General features: G+C 43.7%; 1 protein-coding gene across 1 annotated transcript in view; it reads left to right on the top strand.

Moving 5' to 3' along the window:
• The first annotated feature begins 2,779 nt into the window (after window positions 1-2,779).
• LOC144498638 (voltage-dependent L-type calcium channel subunit alpha-1C-like) overlaps window positions 2,780-27,243 on the top strand; it is a 1,025,631-nt gene continuing 1,001,167 nt past the window's right edge. The window contains exons 1-3 of the mRNA XM_078220060.1: window positions 2,780-3,113; window positions 3,895-4,219; window positions 5,629-5,734. Of these exons, the coding sequence (XP_078076186.1) occupies window positions 3,065-3,113; window positions 3,895-4,219; window positions 5,629-5,734 (480 nt within the window). The 5' untranslated portion in view covers window positions 2,780-3,064. The remainder of the gene's footprint in view (window positions 3,114-3,894; window positions 4,220-5,628; window positions 5,735-27,243) is intronic.

Raw genomic sequence — 27,243 nt, 5'->3', positions numbered from 1 at the left:
AATAAACTGAAGATTGAATTATCAACGTTATGCTTTACACATATCTCACATTCAAATCCCTCTACATATCTTTGTATCATCAGCAAACTTAGCAACAGTGCCTTCAGTTCCTTCTTCCAAATTGTTAATGTATATTGTGAAAAGTTGTGGTCCCAGCACCGACCCCTGAGACACACCACAAATCACCGGCTGCCATCCTGAAAAAGATCCCTTTATCCCCACTCTCTGCCTTCTGCCAGTCAACCAATCCTCTATCCATGCCAGGACCTTACCCTTAACACCATGGGCTCTTAACTTATTTAACAGTCTCCCATGCGGCACCTTGTCAAAGGCCTTCTGGAAATCCAAATAAATCACGTCCACAGGTTCTCCTTTATCTAACTTCCTTGTTACCTCCTCAAAGAACTCTAATAGATTTGTCAGCCATGACCTCCCCTTGATGAAGCCGTGCTGACTCAGTCCTATTTTATCATGCACTTCCAAGTACACTGCGATCTCATCTTTAATAATGGACTCTAAAATCTTGCCAATGACTGAAGCCAGGCTAACCAGCCTATAATTTCCCGCCTGCTGCCTCTCTCCCTTCTTAAACAGCAGTGTTACATTAGCTACTTACCAGTCCTCTGGGACCCTCCCTGCCTCCAGTGATTCCTGAAAGATCACACCAATGCCTCCACAATTTCCGCAGCTATCTCTTTTAGAACCCTGGGGTGTTGTCCATCCGGTCCAGGCGATTTATCACCTTCAGACCTTTCAGTTTCCCCAGAACCTTCTCCTTATTGATGGCTACTACACTCACCTGTGCCCCCCGATTCTCCTGGAGCTCTGGCATTCCACAGGTGTCTTCTACCGTGAAGACTGATGCAAAGTAACTATTCAGTTCCTCTGCCATTTCTTTGTTTCCTATTATTACTTCTCCAGCCTCATTTTGCAGTTGTCCAATGTCTATTTTTGCCTCTTTCTTACCTTTTATATGTTGAAAAAAGCTCTTCCTATCTTTTTTTATATTACTAGCTAACTTACACTCATATATCATCTTCTCCCCTCTTATTGCCTTTTTAGTTGTCCTCTGCTCGTTTTTAAAGGCTTCCCAATCCTCTGGCTTCCCACTAATCCTTGCCACTTTGTATGCTTTTTCTTTTGCTTTTATGCTGACCTTGACTTCCCCCATCAGCCATGGATGCCTTGTCTTCCCCTTAGCATGTTTCCTCCTCCTTGAGATGAATTTCTGTTTTTGGGGGTTATTTTGGGAATAACCCCCAAAAACTCCTGCCATTGCTGTCCCACTGTCTTCCCTGCTAGGTTCCCTTTCCAATCAACTCTGGCCAGCTCCTCCCTCATGTCTTTATAGTTACCTTTATTTAATTGTAATACATCTGATTCCAGCTTCTCCCTCTCAAACTGCAGGGTAAATTCTATCATATTGTGGTCATTGCTCCCTAAGGGTTCCTTCACCTTAAGTTTCCTAATCAAGTCTGCTTCATTACAAAATCAAACCCTGGTTCCTGGTGCTGTAAGGTAGCAGTGCTAACCACTGTACCACCACTGTACCCACAGTGCCTTTTACAAGAATGCATGTGTAAAAATCTATCAACTTTAAGAGACAAAAGAGCATGAACTTACTTCACTCAGCAGTAAAAGAAAATAATTTAGCATTAAAGATGATTCAGCTAGCGCCAAAAATAACTAAGTAAACAATGATATAAGTAAAGCAATAGCCAGAAATTGTAGTATAGGCAGTGTAGTGGCACTGTAGATTACGGGATTGCTGGATGGGAGGGGGGGGGGGGGGGGGATGCAGTTAAGTGAAGTTCTAACTAAAATGAGATAAAAGTTGTAAGCTGGCGTAGTCTCTTGCAAAAGTTCGTATTCCAATGCATTTCTTTCCACTTTGAACGATTGAGAAGGAAAGATAACACATATTCAGCTGTAAAAATAACCTAACATTAAACTCATACTCTCTGTTTCAAGTTCAATTTACTAACTAAATTAGCCACAATCCAGCAACAACACTATTTATGCACAAAACCAATTTATTTTGTTTCTTACTGACTTAGAAATCATAGGTATTTTATTCAGAACATTTGCATGTTATCTTCTTGGGCCCGAAGAGCTGGTTTCTGTTGCTTCTGGTTTACTTGTCTTTATTTCGAGGGGAAATTTATCCATTGCTTAAGTTGAATGTAATACCCAAGACGACACAGTTCTTAATGGAGATTTCCAGTCAGTTGGTTTCTGATTAGCAGATATCGACGTCTTTCCCCTGGGACTTGGCCTCCAAGAATCCGTTTAGTCATAACATAGTTTTCTTCTTTGGTTTATACCAACCAAAGTCATCAGCAATTTTTTGTTCTCTATGACTTAATACAAAATGTATACACAGGAAACGTTTTTATTCAGAACCAATTGTCAGGGCGAGAAATACATCTTTGCTTGTTTTTACAAATGTATTCTCTTTTATTCGCTATATTCTTCCAAGTATAGATATATACAAGAACAAAAAATATCAACAAGTTAAATTAAAGAACACGGGGTTAAACCAAAAGAAGAAAACAACTGGCATGAGCTTCTTGCTTTTCTTGGCTTCGGGAGACGTTGCCCACTTGCTTATTTTACGTCACGATTCCATAAACTGTTTCCAGGCACTGGAGAAAAAAATGTGCTTGGTTTATTTTACACGTAAGAACATCTGGAAACAGTCAGGAGATAGCGCTCAGAGAACTCCTCCAGTGATCGCAGGGAATGGCCTGCAAGACTGCATATTTTCTTTTCCCCGTCAATTTCCACGCTTCATTCGGTCGTTTTCTTTACTTTTTACCGTTCCTCACTCATTTAACCCTCAGAGAGCTGCCCTGGATATTTTCCCTCCTCCCATAATTTCCACTGAACAGAGTGAAAGCGAGCTTGGAATGTGTATGATGTGCTCTTTGTGAAGCCCCGGATGTAGTCAGGATGTGGTGTGAGAAAGAGGGAGGTAGAGAGGATCAGTTACTTGCGTTTTATTGTAATAATGGGGATCAGGTAATAAATCGCCGTTTGCGGAACAAAAATCTGACGTATTTAAATGGTGAATGAAAACAAGAGGATGTATATTCCCGAGGAAAACCATCAAGGTAAGAACTGTGAAACAGGGAAGGGGAAAAAGAGACAGAAAACGAGGAGCATCACAATCTTATTCCCATGAACATAACCGGTGGGTGCTTGGGTTGTACAGCAACATTTAACAGGCAGTTTGGCAGAATAAATATGTTTATGCAGCGTCTTGCACGTTTTTCTCCCAAAGATTAACCTGCAGACATGCATGGTGAAGCATTCGTTCGAAGCAGTGCTGCTGCATATGTATTTCACATGAAATTGACATGCGATCAAGTTGTCCAGACGTCTTTTAAAAATGCTCTATTATAGTTAAATACGATATATATATAGGAAGAACGTTTAGAGATTGTATCGCAAAGGTAAAACGAACAGTATCTAAATTTGCCTTCAAGGTTTTTTTTAAATCGAGCTCCCGGATGAATCATTATTTCTTGAACTATGGACGGAGATTTGTTTTTTTTCTTCAGTTTTTTATAATTTTTCGCGGCGAAGGAAATGGCTCCACCAGCTGTAAAGTCATTATTTAAAGTTGCAGCTTTTCCTTTTAATCTCAAATCTCGTACATTTTTAAATGTAAATAATATATTCTGTGTTTTGCCTAATCGTTTCACACATAGGAAAAGTTATTTATCCGTGATGTAATATTCTTTACTGTTTTGATTAGAAATCCCCAACAGACTTTGCTTGATTGAAAATAGGAGAATTATCATGAATTGGCAGCAATTAGTTGAAAAAAATACTGCAGGTTACATGATATGGTGTATACATATCTAACATTTTATACATTTTTTATTCCAGGCGCCAACTATGGTAGCAGTCGGGCGGTACTTGCCCATGGCCTTCCCAATGCCAGGGGGGACGGTCTGGCTCCAGAGCACATCCCAAGTCCGGGGGCTGCCTTGTCTTGGCAAGCGGCCATTGACGCGGCCAGACAAGCCAAAGCTGCCGCGATGATGGGCAACAATATGGTCTCTACGGCCAACTCAACCCAAAGGAAAAGGCAACAGTATAACAAACAGAAAAAACAAGCAAACGCCGCGACCACACGCCCACCACGGGCTCTCTTCTGTTTGACTCTCAAAAACCCTGTGAGGCGAGCATGTATCAACATAGTCGAATGGAAGTATCCTTTAAGGTAGAAAATAATGGGAGAATCTCGACCAGCTAAACATTATAAAATGTTTGCAGGCATGAAAGTATGCAAATACTTATGCACAGACAGTTCGAAATGCTTTTCTACAAAGATGCAGAGCACACATACGCGCAAGCGATGGGGTAGTAGGAGACTTTGGAACCTTCCAAACATCCAGTTTTAACGCAGTAAGGTAATCCAAGGAGGATTATCAAACAAATCTTATAACTAGATATTAGGATAGGTGACGAGGTAATGGAGAAATTTGAAAACAAGGATACGACTTTTACATTGACAACTGGACGCCAATACAGATCAGCAAGCCTGGGGCTAATGAATGAATGAATGGAACTTGGTGAGAGTTCGTATACCTGCAACAGTTTGAGATGAGCTCACGTTTAGAGAGTGCCGTGTTGGGGGCCAGTTAAGAAAGCATTGGAAAGTCTAGCGGGAGCAAAGATATGGATAAGAATTTCAGCAGCAGTTGAGCTGAGGTGGAGTGGTGACTGGAGATATAAAGATGGAATTAAGTGGTGTTGATAATGGATAAGGTGAAATTGCAAGATCGGGTTAGGAGAATATTGCAAAATTCGGATTTAGTTTTGAGCAGTGACTAGGGAGAGACATGGAGTTGGTAAATGGGAAATCTGTGCTGGGGACTGGAGACCATAACTCCCCAGTGATTAATTGGAGGAAGTTTCTGTTTATTCAGCACTGAATATTGAACAAGCACAGTGACAAATCAGAGGGAGTGGAGGGGAGGGGTTCAATGGTGATGAGTTAGAATTGGGTGTTATCAGCATAAATGTGGAATCTAACGTGTTTTTGGATGTCATTGCTGAGAGGCAGGATATCAATGAGAAATTGGAGGTGGCCCAGAAAAAATCCTTGTGTGATTCCAGAGGTAAAGATGCCAGAAGAAAAGTCATTGTAGAAGTTTTTTTTTCTGATTATGACTTGATGGTTAGCAATGTAACTAGCCAGAGCACATTTGTGTACATACACACACACACACAGGCACACATATGCTTACTTGAAGTGATCCTGACAATGAACGAAGTTGACATGTTCGGGATTAACCATCTTTTACATATTTTAACTTGTTTTCCAGAGTTACACTTCACGAGGACAAATTTATTTCCAAACATATTGACGCGCATATATTGAATTTTCAAGAACTACATACCCTACACATCCTGTAGGAACCTCAAAAAACACAGGTCTATTTCTGATATGTAACATATTAGTGTCTTTTTCATTTATTTGGGACATTCCTGGTGAATTACAAATTATACTCCCTTCAAGATATATTTAATTTCAAACAAATAAGATGTCAATCTTTGTTTTTGGGTTGTAATTTATTTTTCGAATTAAGATGGCTCCTTAACTCTTACTCTCAGGCCATTCGAAATAATTATTCTCCTAACTATTTTCGCTAATTGTGTGGCCTTAGCCGTCTACATACCTTTCCCAGAAGACGACTCGAATGCAACCAATTTCAATTTGGTAAGTTCTAAGTGTTTCCGTTGTTGTTCAACTGGCTTGCTCTGTGGTATGTTTTGAAATCAGGAAGTGTGTGTTTTTTTGGAAATGTATGGATTTATTATAAACGTAATATTGACTATGTTATGCATTCTCGAGTTATATTGAAAAATTGGAAGCGTTTTCCCGTCTAGTGCTTAGTCGTGAACGTAAATTATTTCTGTTGGGCTTGGTTGGTGATGTTGAATTTGACCCCGCGATGACCGCTCTGCGTGTTGGTAATGTTTGGCTTTTGATTTGAAAAGTGTTCTCAGTTGGCTGTTATGCTTAACGACGGCGGTGATTGAAGAGACGCGTTATACCTATCGTGAACATTTGGTTTTGTAATATTGACGGTCATTTAGTACTGTCGCACGTCTTTAAATGCAGCTTTGTCTGAACCATTCGTGGATGATGTATTGGCGATATTAACAAATTGCCTCTGACTGTAATCCGATCACCATAATCGGATTGATGATGAGCTTGTTAGTGGTCCGTAAAATGGCGGCCTGTTTAATCGTCTCGAATTGCTATCGGTTCTACTTTTAGGGAGGATGTTGGAGAGATTGTGAAGGCAGATTTATTAAAGATATACTGAACAAATATGGAAAATCCCAGAATGCTGCCATTGACCTGAAAATAAATTAAAGATATTTGAAAATAATCTGTCAACATTGAAACAACGTAAGCAATGTCATAACAGTTAAAATGGTGAATATTGTTTACCGATTTCTTAAGTGACCAATATTTCTAAATCTTTCCAAAGAATGTATAATTGGGATGCTATATTTACAAACTAATGGCCTATCTTAATATGTCAACAGAACCAGTGTAATCTTTAAAAAATGTACGTCTTGGTATTTGTTCACATCATTCTATACTTAATATGTTGAATAACATATACTGTGAGAACTGTTTGCTGCTTTGGAGCATAATTTTATACCTAGCTGTAGATTTCTCTTAAAATCTTAAGAAATAAACACGATTGTGGCATTGTCAGTCAACCATCTACAGGAAATCCTTAGCATGTGAAGTCAAGTGGCAGTGACACAACCGTAAGAACACCACTAGTTCCTGGCATTTATAATATCAATACATCATACTGGCAATGACATTGTGCAATTGACAATTTTATGTATTTTTAATTTTTGAGTTCAGTTGATGTCGTAGTTCACAGGAACAAAATAATTAGTGTTTTTTTCCCAGCGAATCTGGAATCATTGCTCTCTGCCTTAGCAACAGCTTCTGTATCCCAATTGTAGCTTTTGGTTTAGTATGTGTTATAAACCTAAAGGACGACATATATATTTTCATGAATATACAATAATCATAGACTTTATTTTGAGACAAATAATTGCATTTATTAGAGTTGAGTAAAGCTACAGAGAGACATTTTACTGGCAAGGCAGTATTGCCCATATCTAGTTGCCAGAGCCGGTGAATGTTATGAGTGCTTGCCACGACTAGTCAAATGAGCTGACCTCTCTTTGACCCCCAGATATATGGGAGGGTCAGGTGGGCGAATTTTGGGAGTTTTGAGGCATTAGTATTTAGCAGTACTGGAGAGGGAAAATCCAGGTTTGCTACCTAAAGGATAATTATCTATTTTGTACTATTTTAAATGGTTTTGGCCTTTGAAATAATGCAGAATAAGTCAGAATTGGCACACCTGTGACGAGAAGAATCCAGCCTTTTTGACAGCATTGAAATCCTTTGATCCGGCATCTCCCTGGAGGAGAAATGTGGGGTTATAGGTAGAACCATGAAAATTTGAAGTTTAGCATTACTGGGAGTTGGAAATGTAAATAATCATTTTGCACATGGATCTCTTGCGGTAAAGTTTCTTGTTCTTGCATTTGAGATTATTGGGCCTTTGGGCTCACCCAGTGCAGAAAATTAATAGTACATATTTTTGCTCTTGTTTTGTGGTGTGTATATATTCTCTTTTATTCACCCATATGCTATCTATATTTAAAAACATAATATCAGGATCAACAGGTTCATGATATGAGTTATGATATCAGGGTCAACAGGTTCATGCCGGTTTACGCAATATACATAAGCTTCCTCACATCTCTCGTTATCTAATTTAGCATCACCTTACATTCCTTTCTCAAGTGCATATCTAGCTTCCCCACAATGCATTTCTGCTATTTTGCCCAACTACTCTTTGTGGTAGCAACTTCTACATTCTTGCCATTTCTATTTTTTCCTGAATTTCCTATTTGTTTTGATCGTGACAATCTTATTTGTTTGGCCCCTACCCTCATAAGTGGAAACATATTTTCTATATCTACCCTATGTACAATTTCATAATCTTTAAGGACTTCTATATCAGACTATCCCTAGCATGTTCAATTTTTCCTGTAGATATAATCTCAGTTCTCCTTGTAAATATTTGTATTTCTTAAAAGCTATTCAGTGTACTATATATGAAATCAGTTTTTTTTTGTTTTCATCAAATTGCTTTGAAAAATAATTGAACACAAACCACTAGAAGTTAAAGCAAAATATTGAGCTAGCACTGATGTATGCTGGGAAATTGGGTACACTCTGATGATACTGTATGATTGAAATTAAGATGACATCAGAGCTGAAATAAAAAGACCAGGCTTTTAAGAGAAAATGAAAACTTTGAAGGAGAAATTTAAGAAGTACAAGGACAATTCAGCATGTAATTTTACTCCGGTTATTGTGAAATTTTGTTTTTGATTTGCTTTATTTAAGTACGTATTTTGGTAATTTTGGTAATTTAGAAATTTTAGTACCAAGAAGCATTTTAAGTGGTTTTTTGGAATGACCATAAATTAGCAGAGGGGAATGTGCAACAAGACCTGGGTGTCTTCATACACCAGTCACTGAAGGTAAGCATGCAGGTGCAGCAGGCAGTTAAAAAGACAAATGGTATGTTGGCCTTCATAGCGAGAGGATTCAAGTACAGGAGCAGGGATAGAACATAGAAAAGCTACAGCACAATCAGGCTCTTCGGCCCACAAGTTGCGCCGAACATGTCCCTACCTACTAGGCTTACCTATAACCCTTTATCTTACTAACATCCATGAACTTATCCAAAAGTCTCTTAAAAGACCCTATCGAATCCGCCTCCACCACCACTACCGGCAGCTGATTCCACGAACCCACCACCCTCTGAGTGAAAAACTTACCCCAACATCTCCTCTGTACCTACTCCCTAGCACCCTAAACCTGTGAACTCTTGTGGCAACCATTTCAGCCCTGGGTAAAAGCCTCTGAGAATCCACTCTATCAATACCTCTCAACATCTTATTCACCTCTATCAGGTCGCCTCTCATCCTTCGCTTCTCCAAGGAGAAAAGACCTAGCTCTCTCAACCTATCCTCATAAGGCATGCCACCTAATCCAGGCAACATCCTTGTAAATCTCCTCTGCACCCTTTCTATGCCTTCCACATCCTTTCTGTAATGAGGCGACCAGAACTGGGCACAGTACTCCAGGTGAGGTCTGACCAGGGTCCTATACAGCTGCAGCATTATCTCCCGATTTCTAAACTCAATTCCTCTATTGATGAAGGCCAGTATTCCATACGCCTTCTTAACCACAGCCTCTACCTGCGACGCTGCTTTGAGTGTCCTATGAACCCAGACCCCAAGATCCTTCTGATCTTCCACACTGCCAAGCGTCTTACCCTTAATATTATATTCTTTCATCCTATTCGACCTGCCAAAATAAACCACCACACACTTATCTGGGTTGAAGTCCATCTGCCACTTCTTCGCCCAGTCTTGTATCTTATCTATGTCTCGTTGCAACTGCTGACATCCCTCTACACTATCCACAACACCACCAACCTTTGTGAGATCAGCAAACTTGCCAACCCATCCTTCCACTTTCTCATCCAGGTCATTTATAAAAACACAAAGAGCAAGGGTCCCAGAAAAGATCCCTGGGGTACTCCACTGGTGACCGACCTCCATGCTGAAAAAGACCCATCTACAACCACTCTTTGCCTTCTGTGGGCAAGCCAGTTCTGAATCCACTTGGCAATGTCCCCTTGTATCCCATGCCCCTTCACTTTCTCAATAAGCCTTGCATGGGGCACCTTATCAAACGCCTTGCTGAAATCCATATAAACTACATCTACCGCTTTTCCCTCGTCTGTGTCCAGTTACATCTTCAAAAAATTCAATTAGGCTCGTAAGGCATGATCTGCCTTTGACAAAGCCGTGCTGGCTATTTCTGATCATACTATTCCTCTCCAGATGTTCATAAATCCTGCCTCTCAGGATCTTCTCCATCAACTTAGCAACCACTGAGGTTAGACTCACTGGTCTATAATTTCCCGGGCTATCTCTTCTCCCTTTCTTGAATAACGGAACCACATCCGCAATCCTCCAATCCTCTGGAACCTCTCCCATCTCCATTGATGACGCAAAGAGCATCGCCAGAGGCTCAGCAATCTCGTCCCTCGCCTCCCACAGTAGCCTGGGGTACATCCCACCCGGTCCCGGTGATTTATCTAACTTGATGCTTTTCAAAAGCTCCAACACGTCCTCTTTCCTAATGTCCACATGCTCAATCTTCTCAGTCCACTGCAAGTCTGCACTGCAACTACCAAGATCCTTTTCCACTGTGAATACTGAAGCAAAGTATTCATTGAGTACCTCTGCTATTTCTACCGGTTCTATACAGACTTTCCCACCGTCACATTTGATAGGTCCTACTCCTTCATATCTTACCTTCTTGCTCTTAACATACTTGTAGAATGCATTGGGGTTTTCCTTTATCCTGCCTGCCAACGCCTTCTCATGACCCCTTCTTGCTCTTCTAATTTCCCTCTTAAGTTCCTTCCTACTAGTCGTATACTCTTCTAGATTTCTAACATTACCTAGCTCCCTGAACCTTTTGTCGGCTTTTCTTTTCTTCTTGACTAAATTCGTTATAGCTTTCGTGCACCATGGTTCCTGTAACCTACCATTACTCCAGTGTCTCATTGGAACGTTGCTGTGCAGAGCTCCAGACAAATTTTCCTTGAAAATTTGCCACATTTCTTCTGTACATTTCCCTGAGAAAACCACCTTCCAATTTATGCCTCTAATTTCCTGCCTAATAGCCTCATAATTGCCCTTACTCCAAATAAACACTTTCCTAGCTTGACTGATCCTATCTCTCTCCAATGCTAATGTAAAGGAGATAGAGTTATGATCGCTATCCCCAAAATGCTCTCCCACTGAGAGATCTGATCAGGTTCATTCCCTAATACCAAATCAAGTACAGCGTCTCCTCTTGTAGGCTTATCCACATCCTGTGTCAGGAAGCCCTCCTGAACACACCTAACAAACTCCTCCCCATCTAAACCCCTTACCCTAGGGATATTCCAATCGATATTTGGGAAATTAAAATCTCCCATCACGACCACTCTGTTATTATCACATCTCTCCAGGATCTGCTTCCCAATCCGCTCCTCCACATCCCTGCTACTATTGGGCGGCCTATAGAAAACACTCAGTAAAGTTATTGACCCCTTCCTGTTGCGAACCTCCACCCACAGAGATTCTGTAGACAATCCCTCTGTGGCGTCCATCTTTTCTATAGCCGTGACACTATCCCTGATCAACAGTGCCACTCCCCCACCTCTTTTGCCTCCTTCCCTGTCCCTCCTGAAACATCTGAAACCCGGCACTTGAAGTATCCAGTCCTGTCCCTGAGATAACCAAGTCTCTGTAATGGCCACCACATCACACTTGCAAGTAGTGATCCACGCTCTAAGCTCATCCATTTTGTTCACTACACTCCTTGCGTTAAAATAAACACATCTCAACCCTTCGGTCTGAGCGCTCCCCTTCTCCGTCACCTGCGTATCCTCCCTCTCACACTGTCTACAAGCCCCTTTTATTTTTAAGCTAACCTCCTCTCTTCCAGTCACCTCATTTTGATTCCCACCCCCCAACCATTCTAGTTTAAACACTCCCCAGTAGCCTTAGCAAACCTTCCCGCCAGGATATTGGTCCCCCTGGGATTTAAGTGAAACCCATCCTTTTTGTACCAGTCGCACCTGCCCCTGAAGATCCAGGAACCTGAATCCCTGACCCCTGCTCCAATCCCTCAGCCACGCATTTATCCTCCACCTTATTCCGTTCCTTCCCTTACTGTCTCATGGATGTCGTAATGCAATTGTACAGGGCCTTGGTAAGGCCACATCTGGAATATTGTGTGCAATTTTGGCCTCCTTATCTGAGGAAGGATGTTCTTGCTCTAGAGGGAGTGCAAAGTAGGTTTACTGGACTGAGTCCTGGGATGGCAGGACTGACTTATGAGGAGATATTGAATTGGTTAGGATTGCATTCACTGATGTTCAGAAGAATGAGGGGTTATCTCATATAAAATTCTAACAGGACTAAACAGGGTAAATGTAAAAAAGATATTCCCGATGGTGGGGGTGTCCAGAACCAGGGGTCACAGTCTGAGGATACAGGGTAGACCGTTTAGGACAGAGATGAGGAGAAATTTATTTACCCAGAGAGTGGTCAGCCTATGGAATTCACTAGCACAGAAAGTAGTTAAGGCCGAAAGATTGAATGTTTTCAAGAAGCAGCTATAGCACTTGAGGCAAAAAGGATGAAAGGATATGGGGGCAAGGTGGGATCAGGCTGTTGAGTTGGATGATCAGCCATGATCATAATGAATGGCGGAGCAGGCTTGAAGGGCTGGATGGCCTCCTGCTCCTATTTTTTATGTTTCTACGTTTCTATGACCCAGTAGCAAACTTTTTAATCATGATGTTATTTACCGCTATTATATAATAGCAACTTTTGTCACACAACATAATGTTGAAACATTCTATCAAAGCCACTTGCAGGAGTAACAGGTATTGCAAATATTTATCAATTTTCAATATAATGCCCCATGTACTGAACAAAGAACAAAGAACAAACAGCACAGGAACAGGTCCTCCAGCCCATCAAGTCTGTGGCGACACAGATGCCCCTCTAATCTAATATTTCCTTGCCTCAATGTGGCCCATAGCCCTCTATTTCCTGCGTATTCATGTATCTATCCAGATCCTCTTGAATGTTGTTATAGTATCTGCTTCCACCACCTCCTTCAGCAGTGCATTCCAGGCATTCACCATCCTTTGTGTGAAAAACTTGCCCCTTACATCTCTTTTAAACTTTCCCCCTATCACTTTCAACCTGTGCTCCCGAGTAATTGACCCTTTGACCCTTGGAAAAAGACTCTGACTATCCACTTTATCCAAGCCTGTCATAATCTTGTAAACCTCTATCAGGTCCCCCCATATCCTCCGGCGCTCCAGTGAAAACAATCCAAGTTTGTTCAACCTTTCTTCATAGTCCATTTCCTCCTGGTAAATCTCTTCTGCACCTTTTCCAATGCATCAGCATCCTTCTGGTGGTTAGCGACCAGAATTGTACACAATACTCCATATGCGGCCTAACCAAACTCTTATACAGCTGCAACATGATTTTCCAATTCCTATACTCAATGCCCCGACCAATGAAGGCCAGCATGCCATATGCCTTCTTGACCACCTTGTCCACCTGTGTTGCTACCTTGAGGGAACTGTGGATCTGCACTCCTAGATCCCTCTGCATGCTAATACTAAGGACTCTACTATTTACTGTGTACTTTCCTTCTGCAGTAGACCTTCCAAAGTGCATCATCTCACATTTGTCCGGGTTAAATTCCATCTGCCATCTTTTGGCCCAGGTGTGCAGTCGATTTATATCCTGCTGTATTCTCTGACAATCCTCCTCACTAACCGCTACTCCCCCAATTTTTGTATCATCTGCAAAATTACGAATCAGACCACCTACATTTTCCTCCAAATCATTTATATATATTACAAACAACAGAGGTCCCAGCACTGATCCTTGTGGAACACTGCTTGAAACAGACCTCCAGTTAGAAAAATACCCTTTCATTCTACTCTCTCCTTTCTATGCCCAAGCCAGTTTTGTACCTTTCTTAACAGCTCACATCGGATCCCACATGACTTCGCCTTCTCTATCAGCCTGCCATGAGGAACCTTATCGAAGGCTTTACTAAAGTCCATGTATACAACATCCACTGCCCTGCCCTGGGCAATTTTTCTTGTCACTTCCTCAAAGAACTCAATCAAGTTTGTGAAACACGACCTCCCCTTCATAAAACCAGGCTGCGTATCGCTAATAAGCCTATTTTTTCCAGATGTGAGTACACCCTGTCCCTAAGAATCTTCTCCAATAATTTCCCCACCACTGATGTAAGGCTCACAGGCCAATAATTTTCCGGATTGTCTCTTCTGCCCTCTTAAACAGAGGAACAAGGCTCACTACTCTCCAATCGTCTGGTACCTTGCCCGTGACTAAAGAGGATACAAAGATTTTGGCCAAGGCCTCAGCAATTTCTCCCCTTGCCTCTCTCAGTATTCTGGGATAGACCCTACCTGGCCCTGGGGACTTGTCCACCCTAATGTTTTTCAAAACCTCCAATACCTCCTCCCTTTTTATCTCAACATGTCCTACAATGTCAACATCCTCCTTTCAATGCTCACCATCCACCACATCCTTCTCCTTTGTGAATACTGATGCAAAGTACTCGTTAAGGACCTCATCCACCTCATTTGGCTCCACACACAAATTCCCTCCATTGTCCTTGAGTGGACCTACCCTTTCCTTAGCTACCCACTAAGTGTTCCTATATCTATCCTATTGAATTCCTTTATCATTTTGATCATCCTCAACCTCCTGCACTAAAGGAAATGCAAGCCAAGTTTAGGCAAGCTGTCCTCAAAATGTTAATCTTTTGTACTCCAGTATAATTCTGGTGAATCTGCTGTATTCCCTGAAATGCCAGTATACCCATCCTAATGTGTGGTGCCAAAAACAAAGCAGTACTTAACATGGGGCCTAACCAAGACATTGTACAACTGCAACATAATTTTTTTCTCCTTTTTGTTACATCCCACTTGAGATAAGGTCATTTCATTAGCCTTTTTGGCCACTTTTTGTAGCTCTGGACTTCCAAGTAAGCACTTACAACCTTTACCAGTGAGTTTTTCTGACATCTTGATTAATTTTATCATTGCAGTCCCCCACTATCTTGATGCTGGTTTTGCCTGCTTCTAGTCAGTTCTAGAAATTCCAATTCCTTTCTTTGTTCAAACAGGAGTTATTAACAGAATCATGGACTGAATTTTCCTGAATTTTATCTAAGTGTTGGTTCCAGTGAGAAAACCGGAAAGAATTCCTCCAGCACCGATGGCGGGAAATTCACCGAATATTGAGCATCTTTAACAACATTTCTTTTCCCACATGAATCACACTATACTCGCAGTGGCTTGCCTCTCATTCATTCGCCCTGGGAAAACTTAATCTCTGCATTCAGTGGGGCACTTCTTTTAAACAACCCCCCCCCCAGCATTTGTTCCAGCTTCAGTCGAGGGGATGGATGCCAGCAAATCAGCACTAAAATTCTTTGAGGGCGTCCTCACTAAACTCCCAGATGGTGTGGAGCAGAGGTGTGATGTCCTATACCTGTGTTTCCGCAGATATCCATCCTCCAATGTTACCACCCTTGCTTGGGAGGCATTGGCCGTCATAGTGAGTGCCAGCTTGATGCACAAGAGGACGGGGCAACAGTGCAGCCAGGGAAAATTTACCACCTCATGTCTCCTGCTGCACCCCTTCACACATTCTTCACACCTCCACGGTGATCTTTCACCCAGCCACCTCACAGATTCCCAATACCTTTCAAGGGGTATTCCCCCGACTCCTCTTGGTCCCCCCAATAAGTCTTCTGCTCCTTACATCCCAGCTTCCACTCACGTCGTACACATGCCAGACTGCATCACCATCTGAACTGGCAGGACTCCTGACTACACTCTCCCAATCTGTCTCATTGCTGGCCAACCTTAGCACAACTGTTGTGAGTGTGCACAACCTGCTGAAGTCATGCCTGAGATGAGATGCCTCAACCCTTTGAGGAAAGAGCCCGAGAGCTGGTCGGTGAGCAGCAGGACTGCACCCGTGCAGAGGGAGTTGTTCAGGCAGCAGACAAAAATGAGAACCCTCAAGACATACATGGTTCAATTCTTATGTGAGTAATTTTTCTCCTGTCAGTTAACCCTCGGGGTGCATCAATACCATCTCACTTCCCTTGCAGGTCAATTAGTCGACAGGCCTGGACCATCCTTACACCCTCTGGACACCACAGACCTGAGCAGCTCTGAGGGAGACATCTCAGAGATGATAATTGAAGAGGGATCACATCTGTCACCCGCATCTTCCACCAGCACAGATACTCACACCTCGGAAGGATTAACCAGTAGACAGGCTTCTGGGTCACTCATTGGTGAGCACTTCACAGATGAAGATCCACAGCAGGAGGAGGAAGGAAAACCCCAAGGATCCAGCACTTGGAGGGATGCCGGAGCCTAGGACTCTGCTGAGCCCCTGGCCAATGTCGTGCCCTGGGCCCGGTTATGCTAGAGCTGCAAATGCAGGGTCACGGGCATCACAAAGGAATGACAGCAGCCACTCTCAGACTGCAAGGCTGACTGGAGGAGTCCTGGTGCCTTCTGTCCAAGGAGATGGTGCCAACACGACAATGCAGCAAAGCTAATACTTGAGAGTGGCATACGCAGAGAAGACCTTGGTATAGGACCTGCACTCCATAGCGGGGGATGTCTGGTCCATGGTTCAGCTTTTGATCTCCATGGCTGAGGGATGAGCTCCATGGTGTAGAGCTTTAACTGCATGGTGCAGGCACTAGTGGAATCCACAAATGTCAATGGCAGAAGGTGGCGCGGCTTTTGGATCTCACTTCACACTTTATTCCATGGAGGAACATAGGGGCCCCTGGGCACCTGAAGTCAGGAGTGCAGCCTGGGCTCCTCCACCCAGGAGATGTTGGGGTGCCCAGCCTATCAGACAGCCCTTACCTGTGAGTTATACACCTCTAGCTCCGCACACCGATGAAGGCAGCACTGCAACAACCGTCAGTCTGAAATAATGCCCAGACCCTCAAGGTCTAGGCCGCCCAGGGGTCACCCGCTAAGGTAACCTCAGGCAAGAGGATGTGGAAAGCAGCAGGCCACCTCAACCTCAGCTGTGCATCCTGGGAATACACCTAGACGTAGCAGGAGATACTGTGAGGGTGTTCCTTACCCTTCACTCCATGCAGGTCCCAGCCAATGCCTGAGGTCCTTCCTCCTCCTCCTCCGTGTGTTGACCCTCCCTCCTTGACCTCCTCCTCATTCGAGGAGATGTGGTGCTCCTCCAGCACCTCCTGGTCTGGCTAGTCTCCCTGCTGCAATGCCAAGTTGTGAGGAGCATAGCAGACTACAATGATGCGGGACACCCTCTGGGGGCTGTATTGGAGAGCTAACCGGTCCAAGCACTGGGACTGCATCTTTAGCAGTCCAATTGCCTACTTGATCAGCATGCACATTGATGTATGAGCCTCGATATAGCAGATATTTGTGGCCTCCGTACTGGTGTCATCAGCCACCTCCTGACGGGTGTATCCCCTCCCCCCGAGGAGTCAGCCATTGCTTTTCCTCAAATGGGTGGCACGGTGGCTCAGTGGTTAGCACTGCTGCCTCACAGGTTCAATTCCGGCCTCAGGCCACTGTCTGTGTGGAGCTTGCACATTCTTCCTGTGCCTGCGTGGGTTTCCTCCAGGTGTTCTGGTTTCCTCCCACACTTCAAAGATGTGCGGGTTAGGCTGATTGGCCATGCTAAATTGCCCCTCGGTGTCAGGGGGATTATCAGGGTAAATATGTGCAGTTATGGGGAATAGGCCTGGATGGGAATGTGGTCGGTGCAGACTCGATAGGCCAAATGGCCTCCTTCTGCATTGTCGGGACTCTGTGATTCTCTATGATTCGCTTTATGAAATACGGGTGTGATTTGCGAGCACACCAAAATGTAACTGTCATGGATGCTCCCCGGAAATGGCACACACTTGCATTATGCACATCATGTGGTCACAGACGATCTGGATATTGAAAGAGTAGTATCTTTTGTATATTGAAGAATGATGCTAGGGAGTATGGAGGGTTATAAACAATGGAGCTTTATTTACAGGCATGTGTTAACTTACATGGCTGCCTCTTTTCTGCCCGTTTCCTGTGCTAGGGACATACGGGCGGGATTTTCTGGCCATGCTTGCCCAAAAACACGAAAATCCTGACTGAGGTCAATGGACCTTTGCATGGTCGTCGTCTAGAAAGTAGTTGAGGCCAAAACATTGTATGTTTTCAAGAAGAAGTTAAATATAGCACTTGGGGTGAAGAAGATCAAAGGGGGGAGGTGGGATATGGCTATTGTTGGATGATCAGCCATGATCATAATTAATGGTGGAGCAGGCATGAAGGTCTGAATGGCCTCCTGCCCCTATTTTCTATGATTCTATGTGACAGCCTGCCACCCTGACACCAATCCCTGACAGTCAAACCTCCATAGCTAGTGGGCTTGAACTTCCAAACAGCTCATCCTGTTTGGCCTCACACTGCTGTCTGAGTGTGGGGTTAAACTCTCACTGCAGTCTCTCTCTCTCTCTCTCTCTCTCTCTTTCCCACACTTTATCCCCCCACCTCCCCAAGTGACAGGGTCTTCAGGTCTCATGAGGCAGGGAAGCACCTCTTTTCTGAGTCCCCCACTCTGCCCTCGCAGCCTGACATCTCATGGTACCCTACCTAAGAACCTCACAGTTGCCGACCATCTGTATTCTCCTCTTCCCACCCAGCTCCCACTCTGAAAGGGCACTTGCTCAGCAGCGATAGCGACATAAACCGAGCAAAGAAGACATGGGAAGCGCTGTTATAATGCCTTTCGTCACTCCCCTTTAAACCTAGCTGTACCCCAACATGAAAGAAACCTAAGGCCTATGTGCTATTTCTTCCCCCTGAGATAGTGATACTGAAGCCCCCCCCCCACCCAGCCCCAAGTTGAACATATTTTGGTCTCTTGTGTCCTCTATGCTGCCCCTCTGCGACTGGCACTACAAAGGAAAAGGTGACCTAAGCGTTCATTTCTGATAGCCTCTTTGGAGGTGAGGTCACCAGGTTCACGTTTTTATATTGGTATTGTACACGCCGGTGCCCCTTGAATATTCAGTGAGGGGGCATGTCCCGGTGTGAACGCTAGCTTATGTGATGCTAATATATTAAAATTAGATTCCTGAGCTTCCACGGTGTTTTTCACGTTACCCTAACTGGCAAGGGGGTTGAACACCAGAAATTGCGTTCTTGCCAGTGAGATTCACATTTCCTGATTCTTGCTGAATATACCTTGTTCTAGCCAATGTCAAATTTGACTGGCGGGGGGCAGGGGTAGTGGTGGTGGTAAAATTAGTATTAATGATACATTAAGGGTAAAAAGAATAAGGTCATAGCCTTATAATTGACCCACCATTATTTTGATAGGGGCCTACGGTTGACAAGTGTCAGCCTGAAGTAACTGATAGACTTTTATTAATATGCGAACCAGAGTCCTAAATGGTACATAGGGCCATAAGGTGAAAACTCAGTGTATAACATATGCTGCAAACATCAGTCAGTTCCCCAGTCAACAGAGCTGAGTGGCTCAGCAAGGATTTTTTTGAGACCAAGAGGAGCAGAAATGACCCTAGCTCCCCACACATAATTTGGGCTACTGACCAGATCTTGGCCAACTTAATCTAGTGAGCTGCATCAAAATGTCTGTTTAGAGTCTCACAGATTGTGAATTTGACATGATTGAGGCTGTGGGTTTTGAAAATTACGGCCACCACTTTGGCACTACAATGGGATTGCTTACTGTCAGCACAATAACATTCAAAATTGACCTTGGAGAGATGGAGAATACATATTCACTATTAAATGTTTAGGGGCCAGAATCAGTCTGAATTATTAGTCTTGTCCTTTGGATTACTAGGGCAATAACATATCCGTAACTGGCACATAACATTGGAAAGATCTGTCAACTCACAGTTAACTCCGGCTTAATAGGACTCTTCAATGCTATAATTAGGGTTTTGCAGTTGCTTTCTGACATTCCACAGTTCCACAATTTGGCAACATGGTGGTGCTGTGAAACAGGTTTTGAACTTCCAGTATATCAACCATATTGCCTATTTTTGAGATAATTGATAGCAGAACTTTTTTTTCCCATTTTTTGTTAACTTTCCCACAATTCTCCCAAGCTTTCCTCAATCTCCAGATCTCCCATATTACCCACTTTATGAGCTCGCCTTTCCACAATTACAGCTCATGTGATTTCCATTACAGGCACAACTCTTTCCCTTAAGTTTCCCATATTCAGTATTTTAGCTTTGTTGGGTCCACAATTTCAGGCTTTCAATTTCAGATTTTCTTCTGAAAATTCCACTTTGGCCTCTGAATTCCAGATTCTTAAGTATTTTACCAGTTTACAATTGTTGAATTTCCTGTGAGCAGTGTAATGAGAAATAGACATTTACTATATCAATAAGCTGAATGAGAGAGTGTGCAGCAAAATCAGTCTGATTGAGAACACCAGACAAACTGTGAGTCTACCAAGGCTGCATTCTTGGTGCACTCCTACAGCACTGGGACCTGGACAATATGTTAGGCAGGAGAAAAAGTTGAATAGTTCTCGCTGTTTCAGACATGTCCTTAACATCTCTTGGCAGGATCAGGTCACCAACTCAGAGGTCATAGAGCGTGCTACTTCAATCAGCATTTACTCATCACTAAGAATGATGATTGTGTACCCAAAGACCTTCTGTAAAGTGAACCGGCCAGTGGGTCACAATTACCTGGGTGTCTATGACTCTGCTACAAGGACACCTGCAAGTGAGATATGAAAATGACGGACATTGACGCAAATAACTTGGAGACAGCCGCTGACAGCTGTGCCTCTGAAAGCTGATTATTTGAGGGCATTGGAACAAATGAACAGAAACAGCAAGGTCAGTTGGCCAAAAAGAAGGCCCAGACAAAACAGAGGCCAGTGACTCTTGTGCCTCCTCGGTCTACTGTCTTACTTGGCAGCTTATGAGACAGGGACTGCCATGTCAGAATAGGGCTCCTGGGTCACTCTAGGCAATGCTTAACACAGAATTGACCACTATGGCACTAACCATGTCTCACGAGAGGAAGGCTGCCAATGAGATCAATGGTACTATCACTGTTGCTAAGTTTGCAGATGATACAAAGATATGCAGAGGGACAGGTAGTATTGAGGAAGCAGGGGGCTGCGGAAGGACTTGGACAGGTTAAGAGAGTGGGCAAAGAAGTGGCAGATGGAATACAATGTGGAAAAGTGTGAGGTTATGCACTTTGGAAGGAGGGATGGAGGCATGGACTATTTTCTAAATGGGAAAATGCTTAGGAAATCAGGAACACAAAGGGATTGGGAGTCATTGTTCAAGATCCTCTTAAGGTTAACATGCAGGTTCAGTCAGCCCTTAGGAAGGCAAATGCAATGTTAGCATTCATGTCAAGAGGGCTAGAATACAAGAGCAGGGATGTACTTATGGTCAGTCCCCATTTGGAATATTGTGAGCAGTTTTGGGCCCCATATCTAAGGAAGGATGTGTTGGCCTTGGAAAGGGTCCAGAGGAGGTTCACAAGAATGATCCCTGGAATGAAGAGCTTTTTTTATCGTATGAGGAACAGTTGAGGACTCTGGGTCTGTACTCGTTGGAGTTTAGAAGGATGAGAGGGGATCTTATTGAAACTTACAGGATACTGCGAGGCCTGGATAGAGTGGACATGGAGAGGATGTTTCCACCAGTAGGAAAAACTAGAACCAGAGAGCACAAACTCAGGCCAAAGGGACGATCCTTTAAAACAGAGATGAGGAGGAATTTCTTCAGCCAGAGGATGGTGAATCTGTGGAATTCTTTGCCGCAGAAGGCTGTGGAGGCCAGGTCATTGAGTGTCTTTAAGACAGATATGGATAGGTTCTTGATTGATAAGGGGATCAGGGGTTATGGGGAAAAGACAGGAGAATGGGGATGAGAAAAAAAATCAGCCATGCTCCGATATCTTATGGTCTTATCACATACCAATGTCAAGCCTCTAAGAATCACGTTTTGTTAAAGAACAAAAACCCTCTGGAAATGAAAAGAAAGCTGTCACTTAACCCTGAGTCTGAAATTTACAATCATGTTCCAATCTGGTCCCGCCTGTTTCAACAGCCATTATTTGACTTTGCGACTTTGCAGCACATCAACAAATTTGCCACGGGATGTTAACTTGAGATTTATTTAATTTTTTAAGGGGTTAGGTGTGACACTATCTGTCTTTCTTTTGCACACACTCCTTTCATTCTTACAACATTATTTCAGTAATGCAAAATATATAAAAAACTACAGAAACCAAAATTCATAGAGTGATGCACACTTGCAGAGGAAAGACTGAATGGTTACATCACAGAAGGAGGCCATTTGGCTCATCAAGTCCACACCTGCTCTCTGCAAGCGCAATTCAGTTAGCCCAAATCCTCTTCTTTTCTCTGTAGCCCTTCAAGTTTTTTTTAAGGTGATTATCCAGTTCCCATTTGAAAGTTGCAACTAAGCCTCGCTTTTGGAGCATCATATCTTCCAATCCCTAATCTTTCTTCCTCCCAAAAAAGATCCAATCCTTCAACCCTAGTCTATCTCTCTCCCTCCATTTCTGAGTTAGGGGTTTTACTCAGGTAATCCAATGGAGTAGAATATCCTGGAGTGAAGAGAAGCTTAGTTTGATTATTAGTAGTGTCAATTTTGTCAACCTAGGACATTGTACCCTATTAAATCATCCCAAAGCACTTGAGACTATACAGGACTGAAGAAAAGAATTTGGTCCATTTACATAGCCCCAAGATTTATGACATAATTGTTGGTCAAACTCTATGAAACTATCAGAACAGGGTCTCATCATTTGCCTTGACGCTGTGCAGCTATCCAGATTCAACATTGAGTTCAGTTTTGTTTCACTTTTCTTTGTAAATTTCAGCGTTAGTGTCATTTTCCCCTTGGCTTGGCATATGCTATACACGTCACCTCTAACCAATTGGACGGAATTTTACCGGCACGTCTACCCGAGGTTAGTATAATCCGCCTGAGGCCAAAGGAGAATGCCATTTTCTGAGCCTCGCCTGTCCCAGCATCGGGGCGGGCGTGCTGGTAAAATTTCAGCATTGGGTGCGATTCTCCGGGAGTCATCAGCAGAGGCCGTTTAGCGGGCTCCCCACTGTGCGCCATGGCCAGGATTTGTGGCATTTAAATATTATAATCAGAATTTATATGCTATTAGTGGGCCTGGGACTGAAATCGCCGAGCCTTCTAGCCTCTGTCCTCCTGTTAGGAGTGTTTCACTCCAGTGGAATTTACAGCAGCTCCCCACTAACGGGCAGCTTCTCACTAACAACCCGCTGGAGTGAAGGGAGTTCATGGAAGCCCTCCAGGAGGTCAGGAGTACGGGGGGTTCCTCCTGGGCATTGCCAGCCTGGCCCCCTGGCACTGCTCAAGGGGCAAAGTGGCAATGCCCAGGGGGCTTCTTGGCTCTGCCCACCAGGCATTGGGCACTGCTAAGGGGGTGGGGCCAGAGGAGGATGGGGCCTGTTGGAGGGTAGGGCCTATGGGGGGAGATTGCTGGAGGTGGGGAGTCCCACTGCAACTCTGCAATTAGGATCAGTGGCAGAGGCAGGAAAGGGGCTGATCAGGGCTGGCCATTGGGGTGGATCGGCACTGCTGGGGGGTTGGGACTGCGGAGGGGGGGTCAGGGGAGATTGCGGCTGGCAGGGGTGGGGGGCGGGTGGAATCATCAGGAGATGTCCGGGAGATTGGGGATGGGGGGGTCACATGATCAGCGATGTGGGGCCAGGAGGCCAGCTACTGTGCATGCGCTGATCTCCACTCTGACAGATCGGCACATGCGCAGTGGTCTGCTCAGTGCTATGCTGCTGGCCTCTCCAGCAGAAATAAACCTCGCCTCTGGATTTTCAGCGCGAATCTCTCTGAGGCACGCTGCAATGCACAGAGTGTGGGAGATTCATTTTGAAAATCCCGCTAACAAAACCAGTGTGAGTTATTCCAGTTTGTAGGTGAATTCCTTCGAATTTCTTTGGGAGAATCCCGGCCATTGTTTCTTCACTTGCTCATTACCACTACTTTTGACTTTGCCGCAACAACTCTTTTGTTGTTGAATCTCTGTTGTCTTTTGCTTCATCACAAACTTTCTGATGTGTTCTTTTCCTCCTCTTCCCCTTTACACTTATTAAAACATATTACATTTCTAACTTTTCCCAGTTTTGATGGAAGGTCATCAACCTGGAACATTAACCATGTTTCTCTCTCGACAGATGGTAATGATGCCCAGTATTTTTTGTTTTTATTTCATATTTCCAGCAAGCACAGTATTTTGTTTTTGTACTAGAACTGTGTCCATTGGTGTGCCTCTGGTTTTAAAGTTCTTAATCTCTGTCCATGTTTTATTTCTTGCTGCAGTTGTGCCTTACACAAGAAATGGAAGCAGCATTGGCCATATAACCTGTTCAATATGATTATGACCGATCGTAGGCTTCAACTCCATTTTCTCACTCCTCCCCATATCCCTTAATTCCCTGAGAGATCAAAGAGGTACAAATGCAGATACAGCAGGCGGTAAAGAAGGAAAATGGCATGTTGGCCCTAATAGCGAGAAGTTTCAAGTATAGGACAAGGGTGTCTTGCTTCAATTATACAGGGCCTTGGTGAGACCACACCTGGAATATTGTGTGCAGTTTTGGTCTCCATATCTGAGGAAGAATGTTCTTGCTACAGAAGAAGTGCAGTAAAGGTTTACCAGATTGATTCCTAGGATGGTGAGACTGACATATGAGGAGCAATTTAGTTGGTTAGGGTGTTAGTCGCTGGAGTTCAGAAGAGTGAGGGGAGATCTCATAGAAACCTATAAAATTCTAAAAGGACTAGCCAGGGTAGATGCAGGAAGGATGTTCTCGATGGTAGAGGAGTCGAGAACCAGGGGTCACATTCTGGAGGATATGAGGTAGACCATTTAAGGCTGAGATGAGGAGAAATTTCTTCACCCATAAAGTGGTAAGCCTGTGGAATTCGCTACCACAGTAAGCAGCTGAGGCCAAAACATTGTATGTTTTCAAGAAGGAATTAGATATAGCTTTTGGGGCAAAAGGGATCAAAGGATATGAGGGGAAGATGGGAACAGGCTATTGAGTTGGATGACTAGTTGTGATCTTAATGAATGATGAAGCAGGTTCGAAGGGCTGAATGGTCTATTTCGGCTCCTATTTACTATGTTTCTATTTTCTTAATAGATTCCAGCATTTTCCCAACTAGTTATGTCAGATAACCTGCCTCCATTTTGTGGCTTTCTCTCTCCTTTCTTGAAAAGTAGTGTGTGACATTTGCCGAGTTCCAATCTGATGCTATTCTGAAGTTTGCTGATGACACCACCGTAGTCGGTCGGATGTCAAACAATCATGAGACAGTGCAGCGAAGAGATAGAGAATCTGGTGAAATGGTGTGATGACAATAATCTCTCCCTCAATGTCAGTAAAGTGAAGGAGATAGTTATTGACTTCAAGAAGTGCAGTGGAGCTTCTTCCCTGCTGCCATCAGACCTTTGAATGGACTAACCATATGTTAAGCGGAACTTTCTCTACACCCTATCTCTGACTGTAATGCTATATTCTGCACCCTTTCCTTTCCTTCTCCCCTATGTACTCTATAAATGGTATGTTTTGTCTGTATAGTGCGCAAGAAACAATACTTTTCACTGTGTCCCAGTACATGTGACAATAATAAATCAAATCAATACTGATTCTACTTCATGAGCTTCTGAGGCCAGATTCTTTCTCACTAAAGTCATAGAAATCATAGAAATCATAGAAACCCTACAGTGCAGAAGGAGGCCATTCGGCCCATCGAGTCTGCACCGACCACAATCCCACCCCACATATTTACCCGCTAATCTCTCTAACCTACACATCCCAGGACTCTAAGGGGCAATTTTTAACCTGGCCAATCAACCTAACCCGCACATCTTTGGACTGTGGGAGGAAACCGGAGCACCCGGAGGAAACCCACGCAGACACGAGGAGAATGTGCAAACTCCACACAGACAGTGACCCGAGCCGGGAATCGAACCCGGGACCCTGGAGCTGTGAAGCAGCAGTGCTAACCACTGTGCTATCGTGCCGCCCAAGTCCTTATGTCATCCTTTATTATCAGGACTACCCCATCTCCTTTGGCATTTAATCTGTCTTTCCAAAATATTGCGCACCCTGGAACCTTGTTCATTTTGTAACCATGTCTCTGTAATGGTCATAGAAATCATAGAAACCCTACAGTACAGAAAGAGGCCATTCGGCTCATCGAGTCTGCACCGACCACAATCCCACCCAGGCCCTACCCCCACATCCCTACATATTTTACCCGCTAATCCCTCTAATCTACGCATCCCAGGACACTAAGGAGCAATTTTCTTTTAGCATGGCCAATCAACCTAACCCCGCACATCTTTGGACTGGTGAATAGATCTAAATAATTTATCTTTATTTGTACCACTAGTTCATCTATTTTTTTGCAGATGCTTCATGCATTCATACAAAGAATTACTATTTTTTATTTCTTCGTCGTCGATGTACAATTTTTTGTTAAACTTTCTATTCTTTCCGGGCTCATTGCGTTTGCCTTTAACTCTATTGCTATACTGTCCTGATGCCTTGACCATTCTCTTTGGATTTCTAAATCTCCTTTCATGCAAACCCTTCCCCGCAACCCCAGTTAATTTTGAGCTCTGTTCACAGCCTTAGGCATTAGTCCCAATTAGGCATTGGTTCAAGGGGAGCCCATCCCAAAGGAATAGCCCCCACTTCCCTGACTACTGATAAAAGTACTCCATGAATCAAAGCCCCTTTTCCCACATTACTCTCTGAGCGACACATTCAATTCTCCAATCTGCTTGGCCCTATGCCAATTGGCACATGGTTCAGATAACGATCCAGAGATGATTACCTTTGATGTTCTGCACTTTAATTTGGGCCCTAACTCTTCAAAGTATTTTAGGTTAAACCAGGGATGATTTTCTGCTATGTCATTGGTTGCCAATGGACCATGACAACTGGATCATCCCCTTCCCACCATATTCTTCCCCAGTCATAAAGAGATGTCCATAAGTGTTGCACCAGGCAGGCAGCACAACCTTTGAAGTTCTCATTTGCGGCTGGAGAGTCGCAGTATCCTCCTGACTATACTGTCACTTATCACTATCACGTTCCTCTTCACTCCCCCTCTTCACCATGGTGTCATGGTCAGTCCGCTCATTTTTCTTGCGACCCTTCTCCTCATTCTCACTGGTAGCAAGCACCTCATCATACCTGTGGGACAAAGTCAGGGGTTGAGGTTCCTCCATCACTACATGCTTCTCTGATTCACCGTTACACCCTCCTGTTTCTGACCATTGACCAACTCTGAGGTTAAGGGGTGTGAATGTCTCTTGGAACAAAATGTCTAAGTAACTCTCCCCCTCCTTGATGCCTCACAAT

Source organism: Mustelus asterias, chromosome 9 (assembly GCF_964213995.1).
Source record: "Mustelus asterias chromosome 9, sMusAst1.hap1.1, whole genome shotgun sequence".
Classification (NCBI taxonomy): domain Eukaryota; kingdom Metazoa; phylum Chordata; class Chondrichthyes; order Carcharhiniformes; family Triakidae; genus Mustelus; species Mustelus asterias.
The sequence above is the reverse complement of the archived record's forward strand: the minus strand, read 5'-3'. Positions and strand labels throughout refer to the sequence as shown.